Source organism: Bos javanicus, chromosome 5 (assembly GCF_032452875.1).
Source record: "Bos javanicus breed banteng chromosome 5, ARS-OSU_banteng_1.0, whole genome shotgun sequence".
NCBI classification, from domain to species: Eukaryota; Metazoa; Chordata; class Mammalia; order Artiodactyla; family Bovidae; genus Bos; species Bos javanicus.
The window spans coordinates 96754536-96778208 of NC_083872.1; the positions used below are offsets into that span (position 1 = coordinate 96754536).

Below are 23673 nucleotides of genomic sequence, written 5' to 3' on the forward strand. Positions count from 1 at the left end.
GGTGGGAGCCCGGGCTCTGGAGTCAGGCTGGTCAGCTTCAGAGCCAACGCTGTGCTCACTTACCTTGATACTATGAGCAAGTCATCAGAACCCTCTGATCTCGTTTGTGAAATGAGACCTTAAATTGCAGCCTCCATCTCACAAGTTCACTGTAATGATTCATGAGATTCCTGGATGTGTTTGGTACCCAGCACATACTAAGCCCTCAGTAAACATTGCCTGATGTTGTTTTCTCGAGCATATAACTCAGTGCCTGGCATGGAACTGATGTACAGTTGATGTCAGTTGCGTTGCATTGAAGTGAAGCACAGATGTGATCCAGCAAGCTTGACAGGAAGTTGGGGAAAAGAGCACTAGAGGAGACCATGTGCGCACATGATTTCTGGGGAAATGAGAATGAGATAGTAAATAAAAACCGATGGGTCATAGGACTGCAGGATCAGAACCTAGCTCTCCAGCTGTGATATGATGAACACAGAGCAGGGTTCTGTGTTCTCCCTCCCCTTGCCCTGTGTGCTGAATGCTCTAAAGTCTGGAAATATCCCATTTTTCATGGCAATAGCTTGTGTGATGTGTAGCTGTGATATGATGAACACAGATGCAGGGTTATGTGATATGATGTGATATGATGCGATATGATGCAGGGTTATGTGATATGATGCAGCTGTGATATGATGAACACAGAGCAGGGTTCTGTGTTCTCCCTCCCCTCGCCCTGTGTGCTGAATGCTCTAAAGTCTGGAAATATCCCATTTTTCATAGCAATAGCTTGTGTAGACTGCTGTTTCTTGAAATAGCTCCTTTTCAATACTGTACAATTGCTTTAAAAAATCTGAATGCTAGACATTAGTATAAATACTGTTGAATTTTGTTCCATTTCATTCAATCCATTATTCCAGTGAATTTGTGTTGCTTCCTACCTTAATTCTGCATTGCAGTCTATCTTCTATCTGTTCTAGTTTGTGTTATCTGCAACTTGGTGAGCATGACTTATTTTGTTTTCTGAAATGCTATACAGGCCACTTCTAAAAACAGAGTCTCCAGACATGTTGCTAGAGACCTCTTTCTGTGTTAGCATTGATTCATTAAACGATCTTGTATTTGTTTTTCTCTTTGGGTATAGATTTTAAACTCCTTTCAAATCTATCAAGTATATAAGGATCTGTATTATATTCCCTCTTGTTCACAAGTTTCATGAAAAAACTTGTCAGCATGCTATGTCTGCAGCATTTTTATTTCACTGATACAGCGAAGCTGTCAGAAAAGAAAATGCAGCCAACTTGAAACCTGTTCCTGATTAACCTATCTGAACTTCCTAAACTGACTTCCTTTTCTGATTTTAACAAAAGAGATGTATGTTTCAAAATAGTGAAGTTAACAGTATCAAGATAGATTAGACTCAATGCCCAAACCTCGACCATCTAGGTGATAAGCCTGGACACAATCCTGAGAGTTATGGAAGGCTGTTGAAATTTTTGAATAGAAATTATATGATGATACGATGTTTTAAGAAGATCCATCTGGCAGCAGTGTCCATGGTGGATGCTACCAACATGTTATGTGAGGTTTGATGTTGCTCACAGTTATCCCAAAATAGGCTTCCAGACCACTGGGCTACCAATAAAGATGGAAGAGAATATACATTTGAGTTTAAAGAAGAAAATTCAGTGAGACTCTCGGGGTAACACAGCAGCAGTGAAAAAATAAAAATAGATACTTTGGGGCTTCCCAATCTTTTTCACATAATGGAACATACAGAAAGTGTCAATTTGGCCACTGGGGTAACTAGGGCTGCTTGGATAGGGCCATGACCCAATGTCATCGGCCCCCCCAGGGCTGGGGCCTCCCTTCTTCAAGCCCCACCTCCCCCACATCACACACAAAAGCCATTATTAAGATCTCCACATGGACATTTTTGTTTTAGAAATAAGTAGTCTTAGCAATATGAAGCTATTTGGACATTTTCATTTTAGAAATGAGTAGTCTTAGCAATATGCAGAAAAACAAGCTTGCACCAAAGTCGGGACCAGCAGTATGGAAGAGACCAGATGTGTAAAGGGAAGCCATGTTTGCTTCAGGGCCTAATTCTGAACAGATGTGAAACATGGCTGACACTCCTGGAAGAAAATTAGCGTCAAGGTTAATGCCAAACAAGAGAGGCCAGGCCACCAAGCCACTGCCCATGCTAGAGTGACACAGGAGAACAGAGGCGGTGGCTACACAGCCTAACTTGGGCATGAAAGTAGGCAATACCCACCAGACATTCTGGGGGGAGGTATAGACCACAGCTGGGGAGGCACTAGGTAGAAACTGAGGTGTAGACAAATGCAGAAACAAGTGGCTTTGAGGTTTGTATTAATGTGGAAATCTAAGCCCTTTTGCTTGGAAGTGTATGCAGTCCTGCCCATTTATTGCTCCTTGTTGGTTTTTGAGGTTTGTAAATTAAGTCGTTCTGTAGTTTTGGAGCCTCACCTGTGCTACTAATTTGCTTTGCTGCATGGAGCAAATTATAGACTGAGAAAATGCAGGAACTTGTCATCTATAATTCCTGGTGCTAATTGAAGATGTTTGGTTATAGAAAATTAAAAGGTGTTTCCTTTTTCTTCAGTAAACTCAATGATAGAGTGAAAGCAAGAATCTTACCAACAAGGCGTGCAGATTCTATTATAAAAAACAGGAATGAACGGCTCTTTTAAAAAGGAATGGAACCCACACATTTCCCCCAGTGCCTGGCAGCAGGGCCACCATGTGCCTGATGCCAGGGGCACCCACCTTTACACTGCAGTGTGTGACATGGGGGCACATGGCCACATGTGACAGCTCACAGAGAGACCCCTCTGATTCCCCCTTGGGCACCCACCCAGTCCAGCAGGTGCGTATCTGCATTGACCTGTGACATTCATCACCCCCACAACCACACTCCCTTCCCCAGGCAAGCTGTGCTCTAGTCTTTCATCCTGACTCACCGTTTTATTCCAATTCAGATCCACCCAGTTGTCCACATGGCTTCCCCCTGGACCTGTGATACGGGCCAAAACACATCCTTCTGGATCATTTGCTCCAGTCGCTCTGTTGACCTTTCCAGAACTACACTCTGCTCTCATCGTCCCACTCCTCACTACAGTTAAGGAGAAAATACCGCCAGGCACTCCAGGCAGGCAGCTCTGGCCTCCTCCCAGCACTGGGACAGGCATCAGTTTTTGCACTTGTCACTGGGCCCCATAAACACTTGATTACACTTTGACTCCTTCACTCCATGTGAGCTTGATGAAGGGCAGGGCTTCTTTGAGCCCTGGGGCTTAGCAGCGTGTCCGGGGCACATAGTAGGCCCTCTTTTCACGTTTGGTACATGGGTGAGTAAATGAATATCCTGCTTAGATCCAGACACAGTATTCTCATCCTGAGCACACGGTCTAAGGAGGATCCGTGTCTCTACTATGGACAAAGCCAGCATCTTTGACCTTTGTTTAACAGCTGACTGGGTGATGCCAGGAGAGGCCATCCTGTCTCTGCCAGTGGTTTCTGAGTCTTTCCTTTACTCCTGTGCAGGTAGGGAAGTGGAAAGACAAGTCCCTGCAGATGAAGTACTACGTGTGGCCCCGAATGTGTCCTGAGACGGAAGAACAGGAGGATGACCACCTGAGCATCGTAACGTTGGAGGAAGCCCCATTTGTCATTGTGGAGAGCGTGGACCCTCTGAGTGGAACCTGCATGAGGAACACGGTCCCCTGCCAAAAGCGCATCATCTCCGAGTATGTCACCTTCCCCGGGGCTCTGGGGAGGGAGTGGGGCCCGGGACAGTCAGATTGGCCCCAGCCGTTGGCACCAGGCTGGGATCCAAGGCACAGAATTGATTGGGCGCCATGTGTGAATCCTGTTACTGTTGAGTGATGGGGTTTCTGGCAGCCCTGTGGTCTGGCATCTAGTTCTACCCATATCATGACCTGGAAGAATTGCCACTAAACCTGTTATCATTTCTGAGGCTTTGCCTGGGTCTCGATGAGATTCAAGTTCATGGAGATTTAAATTTACATTGGCTTTGAAAGATGTTTTTTTCCGGTCAGCATGTCTTGACATTGTGAGATTTAGAAACATTTTGGGAAATAGATAAAACTAATCTTATATTGTTAGAAGTCAGGATAATGGTTCGTTTTTGGTGAGGGTGGAAAGGGTCTGGAAGGAAGATCAAGAGGCCTCTAAGGTGCTGGGATATCTGTACTTTCCTGATGCATTTTGTACTTCAAAAGAACATTGAAAATTGTAAGAAAACATGGTTCAGTGTGATGAGATAATGAGATTATTTTAGTTCTGTGTTCTGATTTATGTCCTCACTCAGGCCTGATATAAATTGTGCTGAGCTGTGAAGGGGTGCCTGCTTTGTGGTTGGAGTTTTAATGGCAAAGGGTAATATTTTGCCTCTTGTATAAAAGCCTGGTTTTTTTTGTTTGTTTGTTTCTTTACCCGGTTAGAAATAAAACAGATGAGGAGCCAGGTTACATCAAAAAGTGCTGCAAGGGGTTCTGTATTGATATCCTTAAGAAAATTTCTAAATCTGTGAAGTTCACCTATGATCTTTACCTGGTTACCAATGGCAAGCATGGGAAGAAAATCAATGGAACCTGGAATGGTATGATTGGAGAGGTGAGTGTCAGGAGTTAAGGGCCGTTTCCATGTTTCATTTATTTCATCTAATATAAAAAAATGCTTATTTCACAATCAGCATTTTTCATTGGAGTATAATTGCTTTTACAATATTGTGTTCATTTCTGCTGTATAACATCATGAATCAGTTATATGTAAACCTATATCCCCTCTCTCTTCTGCCTCCCTCTCACCCTCCATCCCACCCCTCTAGGTGATCACAGAGCTCTAAGCTGAGCTCCCTACACTATGCAGCAGCTTCCTGCTGTTGTTGTTTAGCCACTCAGTCGGGTCCAACTCTTTTGCTACCCTATGGACTGTAGCCTGCCAGGCTTCTCTGTCCATGGAATTTCCCAGGCAAGAATACTGGAGTGGGTTGCCATTTCCTTTTCCAGGGTATCTTCCCAACCCAGGGATCGAACTCCTGTCTCCTGCATTAGCAGGCAAATTCTTTAGCACTGAGCCACCAGGGAACCTCCCCGCCCCCCAGCTATCTAGACCCAGAAGGATGGTACAGGGAAGGAAGAGGGAGGAGGGTTCAAGATGGGGAACACGTGTATACCTGTGGTGGATTCATGTTGATATATGGCAAAACCAATACAACATTGTAAAGTTAAAAAATTTTTTTTAAATTTAAAAAAATAGAAAATACAAAATAGTATACTTGACTCTTGAACAACGTAGGTTTAAACTGTGTGGCTCTATTTATGCATAGATTTTTCTCAGTGAATACGTCATCAGCCCTCCTTACCTATGGGTTTTGAATCTTGGGATTCAACCAACCACAGATCCTGTCCTTTGTTTACTAGTGGCAGTTGGTGGAATCTGAAGATAAGGAGGGCTGACTGTGGGACTTAAAGATCCTCAGGTGTTGGTATCCACAGCAGGTATTGTCCCTGGGGACACAGGGATGACTAAATGAAATGCACTGTTCCCACTATACCAAGGGAAGCACTCTAGGGCCCAGAATATTTTCCCCATGTTGACCCATCACCTCCCTGGGCACTCTTAACTGGAGTCTTGCACCTTTTTCCTCAGGTGGTCATGAAGAGGGCCTACATGGCAGTGGGGTCGCTGACCATCAACGAGGAGCGATCCGAGGTGGTTGATTTCTCCGTGCCCTTCATAGAGACTGGCATCAGCGTCATGGTGTCACGCAGCAATGGGACTGTCTCACCTTCTGCCTTCTTAGGTGAGTGCTGGGCTTGCAGGGTGTGAAGAATATGGATGCAGGGACAGGTAGAGGAAAGGAAGAACAGGTACAGGCCAGGCTCTCTCAGTCAGGAGCTGGTTTGCCAGGAGCTTCCCTCAGCCAGGGATTTCCTTGTGGGGACCTCAGAACTGATCTTTCTCCAACATAGAAATTGAAGAACACCCTCAAAAATAGGAAGGCATCATTCCCTATTAAAAAACAAAACAAAACAAAACAATGCAGGACCAGTAGCAAGGGATCCTTCTTGAGTCCCACTCCTGCCACTTCCTGTCATTTAAGCTAAAACAAGCTTGCTCCATGCTGGGGCCCAGTTTCTTCATCCATTATTGCTGTTGTTCAGTTGCTAAGTTGCGTGCTACTCTTCCTGACCCCACGGACTGCAGCACGCCAGGCCAGTCTCACCTGTCCTTCACTATCTCCCGGAGTTTGCCTAAATTCATGTCCATTGAGTCAGTGATGCCATCTAACCATCTTATCCCCTGCCACCTCCTTCTCCTTTTGCCTTCAATCTTTCCCAGCATCAGGGTCTTTTCCAGTGAGTCAGCTCTTAGCATCAGGTGGCCAAAATATTGGAGCTTCAGCTTTAGCATCAGTCCTTTCAGTGAATATTCAGGGATGATTTCCTTTAGGATTGACTGGTTTGATCTCCTTGCTGTCCAAGGGACTCTCAAGAGTCTTCTCAGGCAACGCAATTCGAAAGCATCTGTTCTTTGGCACTCAGCCTTCATCCGTAGAAGAAGGCGTTTTTGATTAGCTGATCTCTGAAGCTGCTTCCTGCTTTAATAACTTCTAATTCTGGATATCATTCAAATACCTATTTATTTCAAATTATCTTCAAGAATGGAGCTCAGTGCTACCAAAAAAAAATTAATATGCCTTCATATTAATTTTCAGAGGCTTTGCCAAATCAAGCTATTCTGACCCTAACCTATCCCCCACCCTTGCCCATAGGAACCTGTACCTCACTCTCCAGCATCACTTATGTGTCAAAAGCCTTCCATATGATATAAGACCGGGTGAGGTGAGGCCAAGATTTCAATTAGATGAGGTCTTTTGTGAGCTCATACTCCATATTTTTTGGAAGGGACTGTGAGAGCAAGGGATTAGAAAATAAAATGTCACCTTGAAACCAGACCACTGGCTAGGAGATAGGAAGCTGGTTTGGTCCTGAACAAGCTGCAGGTCCTTGGGCCAGCCACCATCTCTCTAAAGGGCATTAATACTTTTTTGTGAGGATATTGGAATAAACAACGACTAACACTTCTTTCATCTCCAATCTGGGGGGAATTATTGAAGGAACATACTCCAAGACAGAGTTACAGATTCCAGAGAATTTTTTCTATAATTACTCAGATTTCTCAACTAACCTCTTACAGTAAAGCGACTCTCACCCTGCCAATTTTATGTGAAATGTTATTGGATAGCACACACCATGTATATTAATCCTCAGAGCAGTTTTACATATTTTATTTGCTTTTTCTCCTTTACAAGGGTAATTGAAACATTAAAAGATACAAATAAACCATATTGTAATTCTCACCTTGTCAGCCCAGCACTAACCTTAACTTCTGAACTAGAAGACCCAGGGACACTTCAGTGTAGCCCTAGGATGACATAGAAATGCCAGGCGGGGTGTGTGTGTGTGTGGAGGAGGAACAGCCAGTTAATTACAGGAGTAAGCGAAGTCAATACTTACTGAACACTTATTATGTGAAGGCCCAGGCATCGCTCTACCAACTTCGATTCTATTATTTCATTGGCACTATTAACATACCCAGTTTATGGCTTAGGAAACTGAATCTCATTTATGTAATTTTCCAGCAGTCTTCCAGCTAGTAAGGAGCAGATACAGGATTAAAGTTTAGATGTGGCTGCCCTTGAAGCATGTGTTCTAGTACATGTGGGGCCATTTCAGAGCTTGACTCCTGAATCAGGAGCCAGTCCAGTGGGCTGAGACTAAGATGTGATTTTAAATGGAAAAGCACAGACTTTTGCCCTCAGAAGCCCTCAATTTTTATAACCTGGCCCTGCCACCTTCTGAGTATGAACTTACAAAGGGCTGGGACCATTGAGTCTTAGTTTACTGCTCTGTAAAATACATATAATAATCCATAATGAAAAGGGCCATTATTAAAGGACCATAGAAATTATGTGATGAGGTACTTTCTAAGTTGTGTAGACAAGTACAGATATTTTTTGTGTTTTATGTACTGAAAGGTGCCCTGGGCCTAATGAGGGGAAAGAAAGCCTAGAGATGTGCTTTTACTCAGTTATTCCCTAATCTTGGGCAAAGTGAGATTGGAGTAGGATTGCAGTCCATCAGAACCAAGGAGGAGAGGGTTTCTACTCCTCTTTTTTATTGTTCAGTCGCTCAGTTGTGTCCGACTCTGCAACCCCATGGACTGCAGCATGCCAGGCCCTTCTGTCCTTCACTATCTCCCAGAGTTTGCTCCCATTCATGTCCATTGAGTCAGTGATGCCATCCAACCATCTCATCCTCTGTCATCCCCTTCTCCTCCTGCTCTCAATCTTTCCCAGTATCGGGGTCTTTTCTAATGAGTCAGCTCTTAGCATCAGATGGCCAAAATATTGGAGCTTCAGCTTCAGCATCAGTCCTTCCAATGAATCAGTTCAGTTCAGTTGAGTTGATCAGTCGTGTCCGACTCTTTTCGACCCCATGAATCACAGCACACCAGGCCTCCCTGTCCATCACCAACTCCCAGAGTTCACTCAGACTCATGTCCATCAAGTCAGTGATGCCATCCAGCCATCTCATCCTCTGTCATCCCCTTCTCCTCCTGCCCCCAATCCCTCCCAGCATCAGAGTCTTTTCCAATGAGTCAACTCTTCGCATGAGGTGGCCAAAGTACTGGAGTTTCAGCTGTAGCATCATTCCTTCCAAAGAAATCCCAGGGCTGATCTTCAGAATGGACTGGTCGGATCTCCTTGCAGTCCAAGGGACTCTCAAGAGTCTTCTCCAACACCACAGCTCAAAAGCATCAATTCTTCAGTGCTCAGCCTTCTTCACAGTCCAACTCTCACATCCATACATGACCACTGGAAAAACCATAGCCTTAACTAGACAGACCTTTGTTGGCAAAGTAATGTCTCTACTTTTGAATATGCTATCTAGGTTGGTCATAACTTTCCTTCCAAGGAGTAAGCGTCTTTTAATTTCATGGCTGCAGTCACCATCTGCAGTGATTTTGGAGCCCAAAAAAACAAAGTCTGACACTGTTTCCACCGTTTCCCCATCTATTTCCTATGAAGTGATGGGACCAGATGCCATGATCTTAGTTTTCTGAATGGTGAGCTTTAAGCCAGCTTTTTCACTCTCTTCTTTCACTTTCATCAAGAGGCTTTTTATTCCAATGAATAGTCAGGGTTTATTTCCTTTAGGCTTGACTGGTTTGACTCTACTGTCTAGAGGCTTTGAAATGTACCTTCCACCCTCACATCTCTGGCTACCACTGGAAGGTTTTGCATTTCACAGTTGGAGTGTGCCTTATCAAGGTTCTTTTTAAATTAATTAAGTGACCAGGCTGTTATAATTCCCTTCGGAGTTCGAAAGTAAAGTAGATTTCAAAGTTAAGGAAATATTTTTGAATTTCCAGTCCGTTTTCCCCCTTTTCAGTTTCATCTTTATTAATGATTTGGAAGATGGAGAAAACAGCATGTTAATTCACTTAGCTCGGAGTTTACAATGTGATGTGACAGCTATAAAAGGCCAGAACTATTTTGAGGCACAATTGAGGAAGCATTGTATTGTGGGACTGAAGAGTGATTGTCCCTTTTCACAGGCCTCCAGAGAGAGAGCTACTGGAATTCAGTGTTCAATTACTGGACACCTCTGAGCCAGAGAGATTTAGATCAGCTGGAAAAGAGTCTCCAAAACTGATTAAAGAAATTAAAGAAAGCAAGTGTAGAACATTCCTGCTATCTTGCCTGGTCTTGTCCCATCAACCCTGTCACCCAGAAATAAGAACTGGATTGTGCTGTATTGTTAATTATCATGTTCCTCTGTTATTTGCTACTTTCCCAGTGTTGTAGATACTGATATTTAATTTAGATGGATTTTTTTTAACATTGACATAGTCTTATGCACTAATGATATCTAATAAAATATACCATATCCAAGCAGGTTGAAAAAGTCAGTCTAGGCAGGAAAGTTAAAGAGAAATAAGTCAAGGAGGCAAGGGAGTCATTCATTGTATTTAAGTATTACTGAACCAATTCAAGCCTCCAAGAGTGACTGAGTTTGTTGGGAATGAACTTGGCTGCAAGGCTTGAAAATGTTACTGAAAGCTTTCCTAGGTCCCACTGTGGGGTGTGGCATATAGAGGAGGGTGTAAACCAAGAGTGGGTTCCACAGGACTCACTTACTCCATGTCTAGTGTAGGGTTGGCCAAAAAGTTCATTTGAGTTTTTCTGTAAGATATTATGGAAAAATCAGAACGAACCTTTTGGCCACATGAGTGCATGCTCAGTCGCTTCAGTCATGTCCAACTCTTTGCGACCCTACGGACTATAGCCCACCAGGCTCCTCTGTGCATGGGATTCTCCAGGCAAGAATACTGGAGTGGGTTTCCATGCCTTCCTCCAGGGGATCTCACCAACCCAGGGATCAAACCCACGACTCCTGCAGCTCCTGCACTGTAAATGAATTCTTTACCACTAAGCCACTGGGGAAGCCCAACTTTTTGGCCACCTCAATACTTATTTTAGTTCCACTTTTTACCAAAAACCCAGATATCGGTCTAATTGTGGCAGAAACTATATCTACAGTCTCAAAAAGGACAGGCAAGAGGCTGTCCTTCTCACATGTTTGAAAGAAAATAAATTTCCACGTGCCTATCAGCGGAATGGAAATAGTCAGACACAGCCTCTTACTCCTCCCTAACCCAGGCCCTGGCTCTCTGAAAGGAGCACACACCTGTGGTTTGTGTTTCCCAAAGAGACGCATCACATGGAGTGAAGGAACACATGACTAAATCAGGACTGTTTTAACTGTTTTAACCAAGTACTGATGTTCTCCTTCCCCAGAGCCATTCAGCGCTGACGTGTGGGTCATGATGTTTGTGATGCTCCTCATCGTCTCAGCCGTGGCTGTCTTTGTCTTCGAGTACTTTAGCCCCGTGGGTTACAACAGGTGCCTCGCTGACGGCAGAGGTAAGGCGGCTGTAACCACTGCATGTCTGCCTTTTCCTGGTTCTCAGCTCTGAATCTCTGTGCCCCTGCTGTCTGCCTCCTCCCTAACCCTCAGTCTTCTAGGTCGTCCTCTTGGTGACTTGTTAGAAAGACCCCAATTAAGATGCTAGTTTGAATCTGCATGTCCCTTCCCCGGCCCAAGCCTGACCCCAAGCCCAGTTCCACCCCTGGGCAAGAGAGAGCAGAGCTGGCAGGAGATACGTGTAATGTAACTGTGTTAGAGGAAACTGTTGTGATAACCTAAGGCTGTGATAAGCAGTCTGTCTGATCAGATGGGCTAACAAGGCAGATGAGATGCGTGTATCGAGGATAAGAAAAAAAAAGTAGACTGAATCATGGAAAAGCAAGGGCTAGAACTAGTTTCAGAATTTTCTGAATTCAGAGAATAAAACATCCAGAATAATAAAAAAAAGAAAGAAAGAAATAAAGAAAAGAAAAAATAGGTCACCCCAGGGTACATGCCAGGGTAGTTGTGACTGAAAGAATTCTCCACAGCCAAAGGATCACCTCTGGTCTCTATAGCGTGTGTCCACAGCTCACATCACTCTGTCAAGAGGTATAGATTTGGGTATTAAATAAAATGGCCAGGAGATAACAGTTCTCACCCACGGCTACTCTTGGGGGTGGTGCATCCATCTTCCTGGCTATGAAGGTCCACCCATGTGTTTGAGGCATTTGTGAGACTTCACACAAAGTTTACTGAGATTTCCAAAGGGGGCCATGGGATTCTTCTAAAACTTCCTGAGAACCCCAGGATTAGGAAATATCATGCCTTCTCTGAGTCTTTTCCCATCCACAATGTGAACTTTATCCTGGAATTATGCCTCAAAGAGGAGAGATTCTCAATACATTAAGAATTAACTATAGGGCACTTAAAAGACAAAGATGTAAAGACCTCACATTCCAATATTCTGAATAGTCAATATTCAAGTCCAGAGCGGGACTCGAACCACTACATGTTTCAAAATAGCAGTTCTCTACCTTGGTTGCGTGTTAGAATAACCACTCCACCCCACACCAATTTAATAAGAATCTCTGGGGATGGGGTGCCAGGCAGCGATATTTTGTCAAAGCTCCCCTTGTGCTTCTGCTGAATTCACAGTCCAGGCTATGAGCCACTCCTGCACTGAGGGATTTCCAGGTGCAGACCTACCTTCTCACCTGGGGTGTGCATTTTTGGCTGGAAATTTGAACGTCTCCACCATACAGAATATTCAGGTGCTTCCCGCTTGGGCCAGAAGGTCACCCAAAAGCCGTGACTACTCTCCATCCCGATTAGTAAAAGTGAGACATTGGAGAAGCACAAGAGTACCTACGTATGTTGGCAATGTTAAGAACTAAAGCCAGCATGTACCCTCCCCGACCGCAAAGACAATCAAAGCGGCAAATATTCAGGCACCAAATTCAAACCTTATAATGACTCACTTTACCAAAGGATGCTTGTCTTTGCCAAGGAATTCAACACGGGGCCACTTTAAATGCCAAGTCCCCTTGGGGCATCTTACAGTGTATGCAACTTTGATTTAGACACAACTCTTTCAATGTGCATCTGCCCCCTGAAATAAGGTCCACACACAGAGATGTGTGTGCGCAGTTAGATCTTAGGCCTGACATGTGTAGTCACTGATGATTTAGGCGGCAGAGCAGATGCTCAAAGGATCGCAGAAAGCGTCGTAAGACCTGTGCTAATGTGCTGTAAAACTGTGTGCGCAGATGTTCGTTTCTGAAGCAGAGGAGCTGCCAGCAGACGCAGGGAGCAGGCAAGGTTTCACCATCGCCAAGCAGAGAAAGCGGAGAGGTCACAATAAATTTATGGGCAGAAGCCCTGCATGATCTACATAAAGTTTGTGTGGAGGACAAAGACAGCCTACCTTTCCGCCTTTAGATTCATGTGGACAAGCCAGGGATCTGCGGCTCACTCTCTGGGCCTCCTGGTGTTCTCTTACACAAAAGCCAGGCGCTGCTGGAGGCAACCAGGTGGGAGGTGTTGGCATGGGAGTGAGGTCAAGATTGTGTTTGAAACACTGAGTACTGAGTGCTAGAGGCCAAAGGAAAATCAGGATCAACTGCATTCAAAACAGCGTCAGTGAATAAAATTGGAGGAGGTCTGTGACCAATGGGCAGAAAAGACCCTGCACATGGTTCTTGCTCATCTTCTTTAAAGTTTAATTGCTTTCTTGATAGATACAAATGTAAATTTTAAGAACAACAGTAATGAGGATGCAAAGGTGACCACAGTGGGATGGTTGCCTTTGTTACTCAGTTTTGATAGGATCTTAATGGTCTTCCATCCACCGAGGCAGAAAGCTGGCTCCTCCTTTGTCCTGGTTGAGTTATGGTCATTGGCTGGAGTAGGATCCCCCACACATCCCAGGCCTCTGGTTTTTCTCTTCTGCCTTCTGGAGGGCCCCAGAAGAAGTGAGACATGAACTCTCAACTGAAAAGGCCACCTATGAAAGGGCTGGGGCTTCACTGGCTGGGGTCCAGTCTGAGCAGGAATTTATCAGCCTATGTACTTATAGGGTTAAATGGAACTGGTGAGTCTGTCTTGACCTTCTGTCCTGTCTTTTTGTCCCACCAGAGCCAGGTGGCCCATCTTTCACCATCGGCAAAGCTATTTGGTTACTGTGGGGTCTGGTGTTTAACAACTCCGTCCCCGTGCAGAACCCCAAGGGTACCACGTCCAAGATCATGGTGTCCGTGTGGGCCTTCTTTGCCGTCATCTTCCTGGCCAGCTACACTGCCAACTTAGCTGCCTTCATGATCCAAGAGGAGTATGTGGACCAGGTTTCCGGCCTGAGTGACAAAAAGGTAGGAGCGCCACTTGAAACCACCCATCTTTTCCCTCGGTTCCGTTCTGAGCCATACTCAGAGCTCTCACGGACCTGTTAATTTTCTAAATCTCTAAAATCGACCGTTCTTTCTTATGACTCCTTAAATTGGGATGCGGGAGCAGAAATCAATGTCCCCACTGAAATAATATCACTTCACGTTCACCTTCTCATTTGTGAAAGGTCGGCGCCAGCAGGCTCTGGGCTGCAAATGAGGGGCTTGGTGTGTAGCGGCTTTCTGAGCGCAGGGCTCCTGTTGTTGGGTACGCTCAGCACAGAGCTGTGACTTTGGGGTGTCATTAGAGGGCTGCCCCGCGCACCCACACTGAGTGCACCGGCTCCTTAGGCTTTCATTTTCTACCCAGGGCTGTTCACCTGCGCGTTCCCCCTTTGTTCTCCTGCACTCTTGCGCAGTCCCAGGGCTGGGAAGGAGGATTGTTCTCATTGTGTCCTAAAGAAAAGTAGCTGCCCTTTAACTAGATGATTGTCCAGGGTGTCAGGGGGGTGCACCCATGAACGGGCTGTTCCTGAACCCAGCGCAGGCCTTGTTGCTGGCCTGTGCCATGGTTGGGGTTAGGGGGGCATGTCTGCCGGTTGCCATGGTCTCTGGATGAGGATATACAAAACCCATGCTCAGTACCTGTGACTCTCTAGGTCTGCTGGAACCACCAGTTTCCGTGGAGCTCTGTCACCTGCACTTCTGGTAACTGGGGTGGTCCAACCTGGCACTAGGGGCTGCCTTCCCGGAGCGCCCAGCAAAGCTTCTGGACACCCCAGAATCCTCTGGAGACTCTCAGCACAAACCTCCTCCTCTCTGCTTTCTTAAGATTTAGAAACTGTGATTGCCCATCTCTACCCCCAGGAGAAACTGTGTGATACAGACAGACCTGTGTCAGACCAGACGGGTCACATGTAGTTAATGGTTTATCACATGCACAGCTTTCCTCAAGATAAACCTAATTAACCACTGAGCAAATGGTTTTGGAAGAGGGGAAAGGAGAAGATGGTCTCTTTGGGGGCTCTAGTTACGGTTTCCCCATCTATTCATCACTACTCATCAGAATATTCAGAAGCATGAAGAAGATAACATGCTTTTTGAGGAAATGAATATATATATATATATTTGTATACACACAAAAGGATCACTCACGATGTTTTCCTCTTTATGTCAGCTCTTTCTCTGGTGTGTCTTCCTTTTCACTTTATTTTTCTTCCTTACTTTTTAACCTATTCCCTCTCTTGTATTTCCTTCTCCTTTACTTTTAAGCTTTATTTTTTTTACTTCTTTATTCTAACTCCTGATTTTTTATGCATTTATTCAGATATTCATCCATCTTTTACTTCATTCATTTTAAGCCTTTCTCACCTTGCTCCTTTGTCAATATCCTTCCTTCACCATCATGATCTCCGCAGAAAATCTGAGCTAGACCTCTCCCCTCACTCCCTTATACAACTGCTTTTTGTGCCCATTTCTGTAACCTGGGCAGTCATGGGGCTGAGAAGAGCTGATCCCACAGGATTCCATACCTGGACCTGGCCTAGCTGCAGGGGGCCGTATGTGTGTATGTGTTAGTCACTCAGTCGTGTCCAACTCTTTGTGACTGTAGCCTGCCACACTCCTCCTTCCATGGGGATTCTCCAGGCAAAAATACTGGAGTGGGTTGCCATTTCCTCCTCCAAGGGATCTTCCCAACCCAGCAATTGAACCCTGGTCTCCTGCATTGCAGGCAGATTCTTTACCCTCTGAGCCACCAGGGAAGCCATGCCCCTTCTCAAATACAAATGTGACAGAGGCATGGCAGGGCTCATCCCCACATGTGGGTCTGGCAGAGGTACAGGGGACCGTGTCCTCACATCAGGGAGTGGCAGAGGTGTGGCCGGTCCTGTCCCCATGCAGAGGGCGGTGGAACCATGTCCCTTTGCAGTACACAACGTGCTTGAGGTCAGGGCACTCTGGGCCATTCGGTGGGGGAGCCACCACTTTTATCACATTGTTTTCTTCCGATGCCTCCGAGAATTCATTAGGACACTGTATTTATGTTTTCCATCCTCTCAAGGGCCATCCGGCAACAACCGAACGATTTGCTACTTGAGCTAAGCATAATTGAGATGGAGGGAGATTGTTTTCCCTTCTGCGGCTTTGAAAGAACATACCGTTCTGGGCCACACCACTTGAACAGAGAGGTTCTGCCCCTGTCTGTCCTCTACGCCATGTTGGTTATGTTCTGAAAAGATGGATCCCACCTTTGCTTGAAGAGCTCTGTGGCTCCATTGTTTACAGAGTAAAGGTGACTTTTTTCAGATGTGGCTTTCAGAGCTTTTACTAATGATCCCCAGTGTGTGCCATCAATTCCATCTCATCGTGTGTAGACTCTTATACCCTATGTTCCAGGCATCCTTGCCTCCTTCTCCTTCCCAACCACATGCCTCTGCACCTGCCTGGGTTGCTCTCCTCACTTCTGCACTCACCACACTCCTACTGAAATGGCAAGACAAATTCGAGATCACTTTATTTGTAAAGCTTTCTCATCTGGGAAGTTAGTCATTGTCTTCTCTGTTCTGGCAATCATTTGTACCTTTGTTATAACCCTTGTCTCCTGCATTGTAATCTACAGACCTGTACCTGACCTGTACCTGTATCTCCCTCTATTTTTTAATATTTATTTTTGGCTGCACTGAGTATTAGTTGTGGCATATGGGCTCAGTAGTTTCAGGACAGAAGCTTAGTTGCCCTGGGGCATGTGGAATCTTAGTTCCCGATCAGGGACCATACCCACATCCCTTGCATTGGAAGGCAGATTCTTAACCACTGGACACCAAGGAAATCCCTCTCCCCCTATTTGACCATGTGCTCCACAAGGTCAGTGACCATAACTTGGTTATCATTTTTATAAAAAGTCTGTGGGAAGAGAAGGAGAGAAGTGACTATTGAATAGTCTCTTGCACAGAGCAATGGACTGAGCATGACAGGCAAAGAAAACAGCAAGAGAAAAGAGCCCTTTAACAGCTGCTCAGCTTGAACATGGTGATCTGATCCATTTCAGAACTCTGCAAATGACAAAATAGTAAATGGTAAGCATCCTACCAGAAAGTGTCAACATCATTTACATAATTATAGAAAACATTCAAGTAACTAATAACATACGACTGCATATCAGTGTCAGGAGCAGTATTATAAATCAGAGTTTGCCGAAAGTACACTTAAAACGTCAAAATTCTTAATAGTTTTCCTTCAAAACTAAAAGCTAAGTCTTGGGAATGACTTTGTGTGAGAGGAAGTATATGCTGTGAATTTAGAAAAAAAAGTAATAAAGCCATCAAAGCCATAACATTTTGCTTTGCAAAGAAATGAGGTGATTTTGAGGATTCTTTTTTCAATGTAATTAAATTTTCATCAGGGAAGGTAACGTTTGAAGTGGAGAAGCGTTTCTAAACTTGTTTTGACTCTCAAAGATGACATATCTTCTATGTAAATCAGACCAAATCGTAAATATTGTGGAGTGATGATGGGAAGGTATTTGCCATCATTAAATCTATATATTTTAAGAAATTAACTTCAATTTTATGTCAGGAAAATGTTCCTGGGTCTTATTTAAGTCAAGGTTCAAAGTCAGAATGTTCAGAGTTAAATTTCCATGGCATCCTATTTTGGGGTTCCTTTTTACTGGATGCCTTCCATCTTGCAACAGCACATTACATCAGTGAATTCGGAATGACTCCGCTGCATCTATAACTAAAAATGGTTGCAAGTTCTAACATTTAGCAGCCCTACTGTACATTCCTTCAGCTCCCCCAGTGGGAGGAGGCTGTAAGGGGGCTGATGACATCTTTCTTCTCTTAACAAAGAGCCACAATGCTCATTCTCATATTCTCAGCTCTCCAGATGGGTTTCTCATTTCGCAGTCTGCCAACCACCATGTGGAGGGGAAAGAGCTTGGCCAGACAAACAGGAGACATAGTCTCTGGGTGTTGGATACATTAAGTATGTTGCGTCTGTGTTACACAAATGATTTCCATGAGGTGTGATTATTCCCATTTTACAGATAAGAACACTGAGGCTCCAGGAAGTTTAGTGATTCTGTAAAGTCCTACATTATCAAGGTTTGAGTTCAGAGCCAAGGTTTGAGTTCCTATGTGTTGGCCTCTAAAAAGCACTTTGCCAAGATGTCTCCCTAGACAACATTATGCACAGCTAAGATTGGTATTAACATCCTGCACCCACTTCTTCATTTAATCTCCCATCTTCTCATTTAATGACTTTCAGTTTGGGTTCCACTTAATCTATCCCTTCTCAGGTCACCATACACTACCACTGCTGTGACTGCTACAACTACTTCTACTGATAATAATAGTAACAGTTATCATTATTATTAATATAACTTCAACAATGATATCTCTGTGAACATTTTTCAGCTCTCAGGAACCAGGCATAATGCCAAATACATTACATAGATTATCTTATGTAATGGTGCTTTTAATATCTTCATTTGTAGATGAGAAAATTGAAGCTTGCAGAGGTTAAGTCATCTGCCCTTCTGATGTTCCTGGCTGGCTAATAGCCCCTAAACAGCGTGTCACCATGTCTACATCCCAGTGCTCTTTCCAGCTAATCCTTTCTTTCTAACCTTCCCATCTACCTTTCTGATGCTTAACAAGTGAGATCCTTCCCCTCTACTAAAGAGTAGCTAGCTAACTGATTAACTCACCCCAAATAATTAGATAGTGTTTTAGCATTTGCCTTTTAATCCATAAGTTTTTCAGAGGCATGACTTTGAATGGAGGGTGGTATTTTCTGGGTTTGAGCAGGCTTACTGCCCACAAGATTGACTTTAGCCTGGGCCTTCTGTGACCAGGAGCTTTAAGCCATGGTTGGAAGGTGGGAGACGGATGGGAGCAGGGAAAGAAGTCAGGGGCTGAAGGAAGCCTGCTGGGGGTGCAGAGGCTGCCAAGGTCACTAGAGGCTGCTGTCAGGCCATGGGCTCCTAAGGGTACCTGGCTGCATCCCACCTCACTCATTCTCATGTGAGTGACATATGCCCGCGTTATATTTTGTTGGTTCTTTTCCTTGGGGAACTACTGGAACTTTATTTACTTGAAATGTCAAGAGGTGTTTCTCTAATTAATGAGGGCAGGCATCTTCACTTGCAGCATTGAAAGTGCCATCAGGACAGCCTTCTTAAAACTGAGGACTCCATGGCTTTTCTAGACAATGACTCTTCTGAGTTACCGAGAAGTTCCACAAGCATCTGGAAACTGCCTCATATCCTTCTGGCAGATAGACACTGTATGACTTTTTAAATCAGAGTGCAAACGAATGTGTCAGTGTGCATCCTGGAAGAAACCCAGCCTGGTGAGGAGTGCATTTACACCACAGCTACACTGATGTGTGATGCTTGGGGGGCATTTGATCATGAGTCAGGAAATGGGCCTTGCTTTCCCCTGTACAAATGGGACTTTCTCGCCCTATTAACTTCAGGCTGGGAGCCAGTGGGAGACAGCTGATCTCAAGCCTGATCTGTCACACGCTGGTCCTGGCCCAGGCCATCTTGGTTAGGTCCTGGAATACTGAGCTAAAAATAGCTCACCAAGGCACACAGCAGGCATGAACTACTAGCTGGGGACCTAGAAATGAGGACCTGGGCCTGGCCTTCAGGTAGCTGGGCAAAATAAGGGAATGATTTATTGTGTGGCATCCCCCAGAGATGTCAAATCTCTGGTCCTTTTGTTGGAACTGGTCTCGAGCAGTTCCAGGGGGACTGGGGACAGTCCAAGGGGACTTTCCTGATGGTCCAGTGATTAGGAATCTGCCTTGCAATGCAGGGGACATGGGTTTGATCCCTGGTGGGGGAATGAAGATCCCACATGCCACAGGGCAACTAAACCTGGGCACAGCAACTACTTAGCCGTGTACTCTGGAGCCCGTGAGCCACAGCTAGAGAGTCTGTGTGCTACAAAGAAAGATCCCACAGAACATAATGAAGATCCCACATGCCACAGCTAAGACTCGACACAAACAGACAAATAAATTTTTTGAAAAAAGGAGAGTTCTGGAGGAAATGACAGAAGAAAACTCCCCAGACCCTGGGGTTGTACTGGGTACAGGACACGCATGGCTTGGGGGAGGGACACCAGCCCCTTTGCCTCCTGATTAACTAACTGAACCAATCTACACTAAATGTGGACCACCGCCCCCAGTACCACACCCCCTCATTCCTGCCAGGGTGGCCTCCATCCAGATGGATCCAAAACCAAGCCCTGGGGCTTCAGCAGCCCCCACTCTGTTACTCAGGGTTGGCTCTCACCACGTCTCTAGGATTATTTGAGAATGGGACTGCTTATGGTCCCCAGGTGGCTGTCTTGAACTCTTGATTCTCAATTTCATTCTTGATTTGACTGGCTGTGTTGACTGAGGCATCCAGTGGAGCTTAGCAATGGTCACCCTCCCAGTCCTGGGATACAGATGTCCTGGTGTTGACTGTGGGGCTCCCAAGGGGACCCAGAGTCCCCTTTCTCTCCTTTTTGTGTCCCCTTCACAGTGTCAGGCTTCACTCTGCCCTCTTCTCCTTGAATGACCAACTGCTTCCTGACCTTCTGTGACTTCCCCATGTAGAGTTCCTCACCTCCCACCTCTGCTATACAGTAATCTCCCTACATATGAACAAGTCCCATTCCACAAGAGGACATGCATAAGTCCAATTTGTTTGTAAGTCCAACAAAGTTAGCCTAGGTACCCAGCTAACACAATCAGCTATACAGTGCGTGTGTGTGTGCTCAGTCGTGTCCAGCTCTTTGCGACCCCATGGTCTGCAGTCCTCCAGGCTCCTCCAGGCTCCGCTGTCCATGCAGTTCTCCAGGCAAGAATGCTGGAGTGAGTTGCCATTTCGTACTCCAGAGGATCTTCCTGACCCAGGGATCAAATCTGCATCTCCTGCATTGGCGAGTGATTCTTTACCACTGAGCCACCAGGGAAGCCACCGTACTGGGTTTATAATAGTTTTCACACAAATAATACATAAACAAACAAACACACACCAAAACAAGAAAACATTTTTAATGTTATTGTACAGTACCTTGAAAAATATAATAGTACAGTAGAACAACTACTACAGCGTACAGGGGCTAACAGGTATCCAGTACAGGCATTGAGTGAACAGGCAGCAAGAGTTACTGACTAGAGGAAGGAGAGGAGGTGGGAGATGGTGGAGCTGAAGGATCGTCAGCCATAGGAGACGGAGGGCAAGCTGCAGTTTCGTTCACACCTGATGTTGAAGGCACAGGTTCTGGTTCTTTGCTGGTTCGCATCTTTAAAAGTTCACAACTTGTAAGTTTGTATGTAGGGGACTTACCATACTGTCAGAGTTTCTTGGGATTGAACAGTGGTCCCCTAAAAGCTACGTCCACATTCTAATGCCTGGGACCTGTGAGTGGTGACCTTGTTTGGAAAAAATCTCTCTGCAGTTGTAATTAAGTTGAGGATCTCAAGTTACAAACACCGTGGATTGCTGCTAAATCCAAAGCAAGTGTCCTTACAAGAGAAGGGCAGAGGGAGAAAGCTGACACAGAAGAGAAGGCCAGGAGGAGTAAGAAGCAGAGAGTGTGGCAGCCACAGAAACACTGGGAACCGCAGGAAGTTGGAATACACGGGCATGGACTCTCCCCTAGGGCCTCCGAGGGGAGTGAAGCCCTACCATTGATTTTGGACTCCTGGCCTCTGGAACGTGTGAGAATAAATTTGTGTTGTTTGAAGCCACCAGGGATTCATTACGGGAGCCCCAGGAAGTGAACACTGAGTCTCAGTACCCTCCCGTAACCCGCACTTCCAGGGCCTTCCCTGCCCTGCTTAAATCCCACTGCTTCTCCTACTCAGCTTCTCTGGTCATCCACCCAACCCTGTCCTTCCAAAGCAGGTATTTCTTACCCCAGAATCCAGTTCCTCTTCCCACTAATCTCTTTGCTAGGAAGAACAGATCTACATCACCCTGAAGATTTGCAAAGATATGGCTTACACCCAGAGGGAGTCTTCTCCTGTAGCTTCATTTTAAGGAGACAATAAAAAGCCCCATGTATTGCTGTGCGCTCATGTTTGCTGTGTCCTTGAGCCTGATTACTGATAGTTTATCCCCAGATGTAGCGTGTGAGCTGTGTGTGCGCTCCACTCGCAGGCTCTGAGCAGGAAGGTCATTGTCAGAGGGGACTGTGGACATGTTTTTGGCAAGGTGTATCATTTTCACAACTCTTCTGGGGAAAATATTATTCATGCAGCCCTCTTAATATTCTGGGTTTCGGTGTGCTGCTCAAATTACAGAGTTGAAAGGGGTGCTAGCTGGTCATCAGGCACAGGTGCTATTTTTCTCATCAAAGGCAAACAGGTGTCGTCTCCATGTTGATGAAAGTATCTTCCTTGTTACATAGGAAGGCACACTCATATGTATGTACGTGTGTGCATATGTGTGCACATATATATGTGTATCTCTATCCTCCAAAATTGTTGTTGTTCAGTTGCTAAGTCATGTCTGACTCTTTGCGACCCCATGAACTGCAGCATGCCAGACTTCCCTGTCCTTCACTATCTCCCAGAGTTTGCTCAAACTTATGTCCATTGAGTGAGTGATGCCATCCAACCATCTCATCCTCTGTGCCCCTGTCTCCCCTTGCCCTCAATCTTTCCCAGCATCAGGGTCTTTTCCAATGGGTTGGCTCTTCGCATCTGGTGGCCACAGTGTTGGAGCTTCAGCTTTAGCATCAGTCCTTCCTTCCAATGAATATTGAGGGTTGCTTTCCTTTATGCTTGACTGGTTTGATTTCCTTGCTGTCCAAGGGATTCTCAAGGGTCTTCTCCACCAACTGAGTTTGAAGCATCAAATAACTGGCTAATTAGGAATGTGACATTTAACAGACCTGCATAAGGAATGTAAGTTTCCCATGCTCACAGAACTTAAGAAAGTTGTCTTTACCTAGAAAAAAGAGAAAAGAGTTGTCTCATTCTGCTATCAGTGGAATCCTCATTTTGTTAAAGGAAACAAAATGGAATGAAGGAAGGAAAAAGGAAATAAAAAAAAAAGCACCTGAACCCAGTTGTAAACTAGATCTGCTCTGTATAACTCTTTTTAGAAAAGTGGTCCTGTGCAAGATATAGGAGAGTTAGACACCTTCCTGGAGCCATAGCTGTTTTTAAATTGCTACTACACAGATTAGCACGAGGATGAATCCACAATTTCCCCAGCTGCATTGAATTGGGCTGGGCCCGAAAGAGAAGCCAGCAATAAACAACAAACACTTTTATTAGCAGAAATCCAAGCACATTCCACTGCATGTAGCACTCAAGTCTTGAGTGCCCTGGGAGTGGGAGGAAACAGTGCTTCTCTGAACTGGTCGGATCCTTCAATTTATCTGCGTGGCTTCCAGTGTTGCTACTGTTTAGTCGCTAGTCGTGTCTGACTCTTTGCGACCGCATGGACTCTAGGCCACCAGGCTCCTCTGTCCATGGGATTTCCCAGGCAATAACATTGGACTGGGTTGCCATTTCCTTCTCCAGGGGATCTTCCCTACCCGGGGATAGAACCTGCATGTCCTGCATTGGCAGGTGGATTCTTTACCACTGAGCCACCAGGAAAGCCCTGTGGCTTCCATATGGGGCCTCTTTCAGTCAGGCCTTGTCTTCCAGGTTGGGAAGAGCAAGTGACCCTGGGGACTCCCAGAGAAGTTGGAATTTACTTTTGGTCCAATTTCTGGTTCCAACAGAAGGGAGCTGTTGCATTTAGCTGACAGCTGAAAGCAGTG

At 45.2% G+C, this 23673-nt stretch overlaps 1 protein-coding gene across 3 annotated transcripts in view; it reads left to right on the forward strand.

Moving 5' to 3' along the window:
• Positions 1–23673, forward strand: part of GRIN2B (glutamate ionotropic receptor NMDA type subunit 2B) — a 511560-nt gene that overhangs the window by 424301 nt on the left and 63586 nt on the right. For all 3 annotated transcript variants that reach the window (XM_061417791.1, XM_061417794.1, XM_061417790.1), the window contains 5 exons: positions 3550–3752; positions 4470–4641; positions 5680–5833; positions 10898–11023; positions 13644–13873. In XM_061417791.1, the coding sequence (XP_061273775.1) occupies positions 3550–3752; positions 4470–4641; positions 5680–5833; positions 10898–11023; positions 13644–13873 (885 nt within the window). The remainder of the gene's footprint in view (positions 1–3549; positions 3753–4469; positions 4642–5679; positions 5834–10897; positions 11024–13643; positions 13874–23673) is intronic.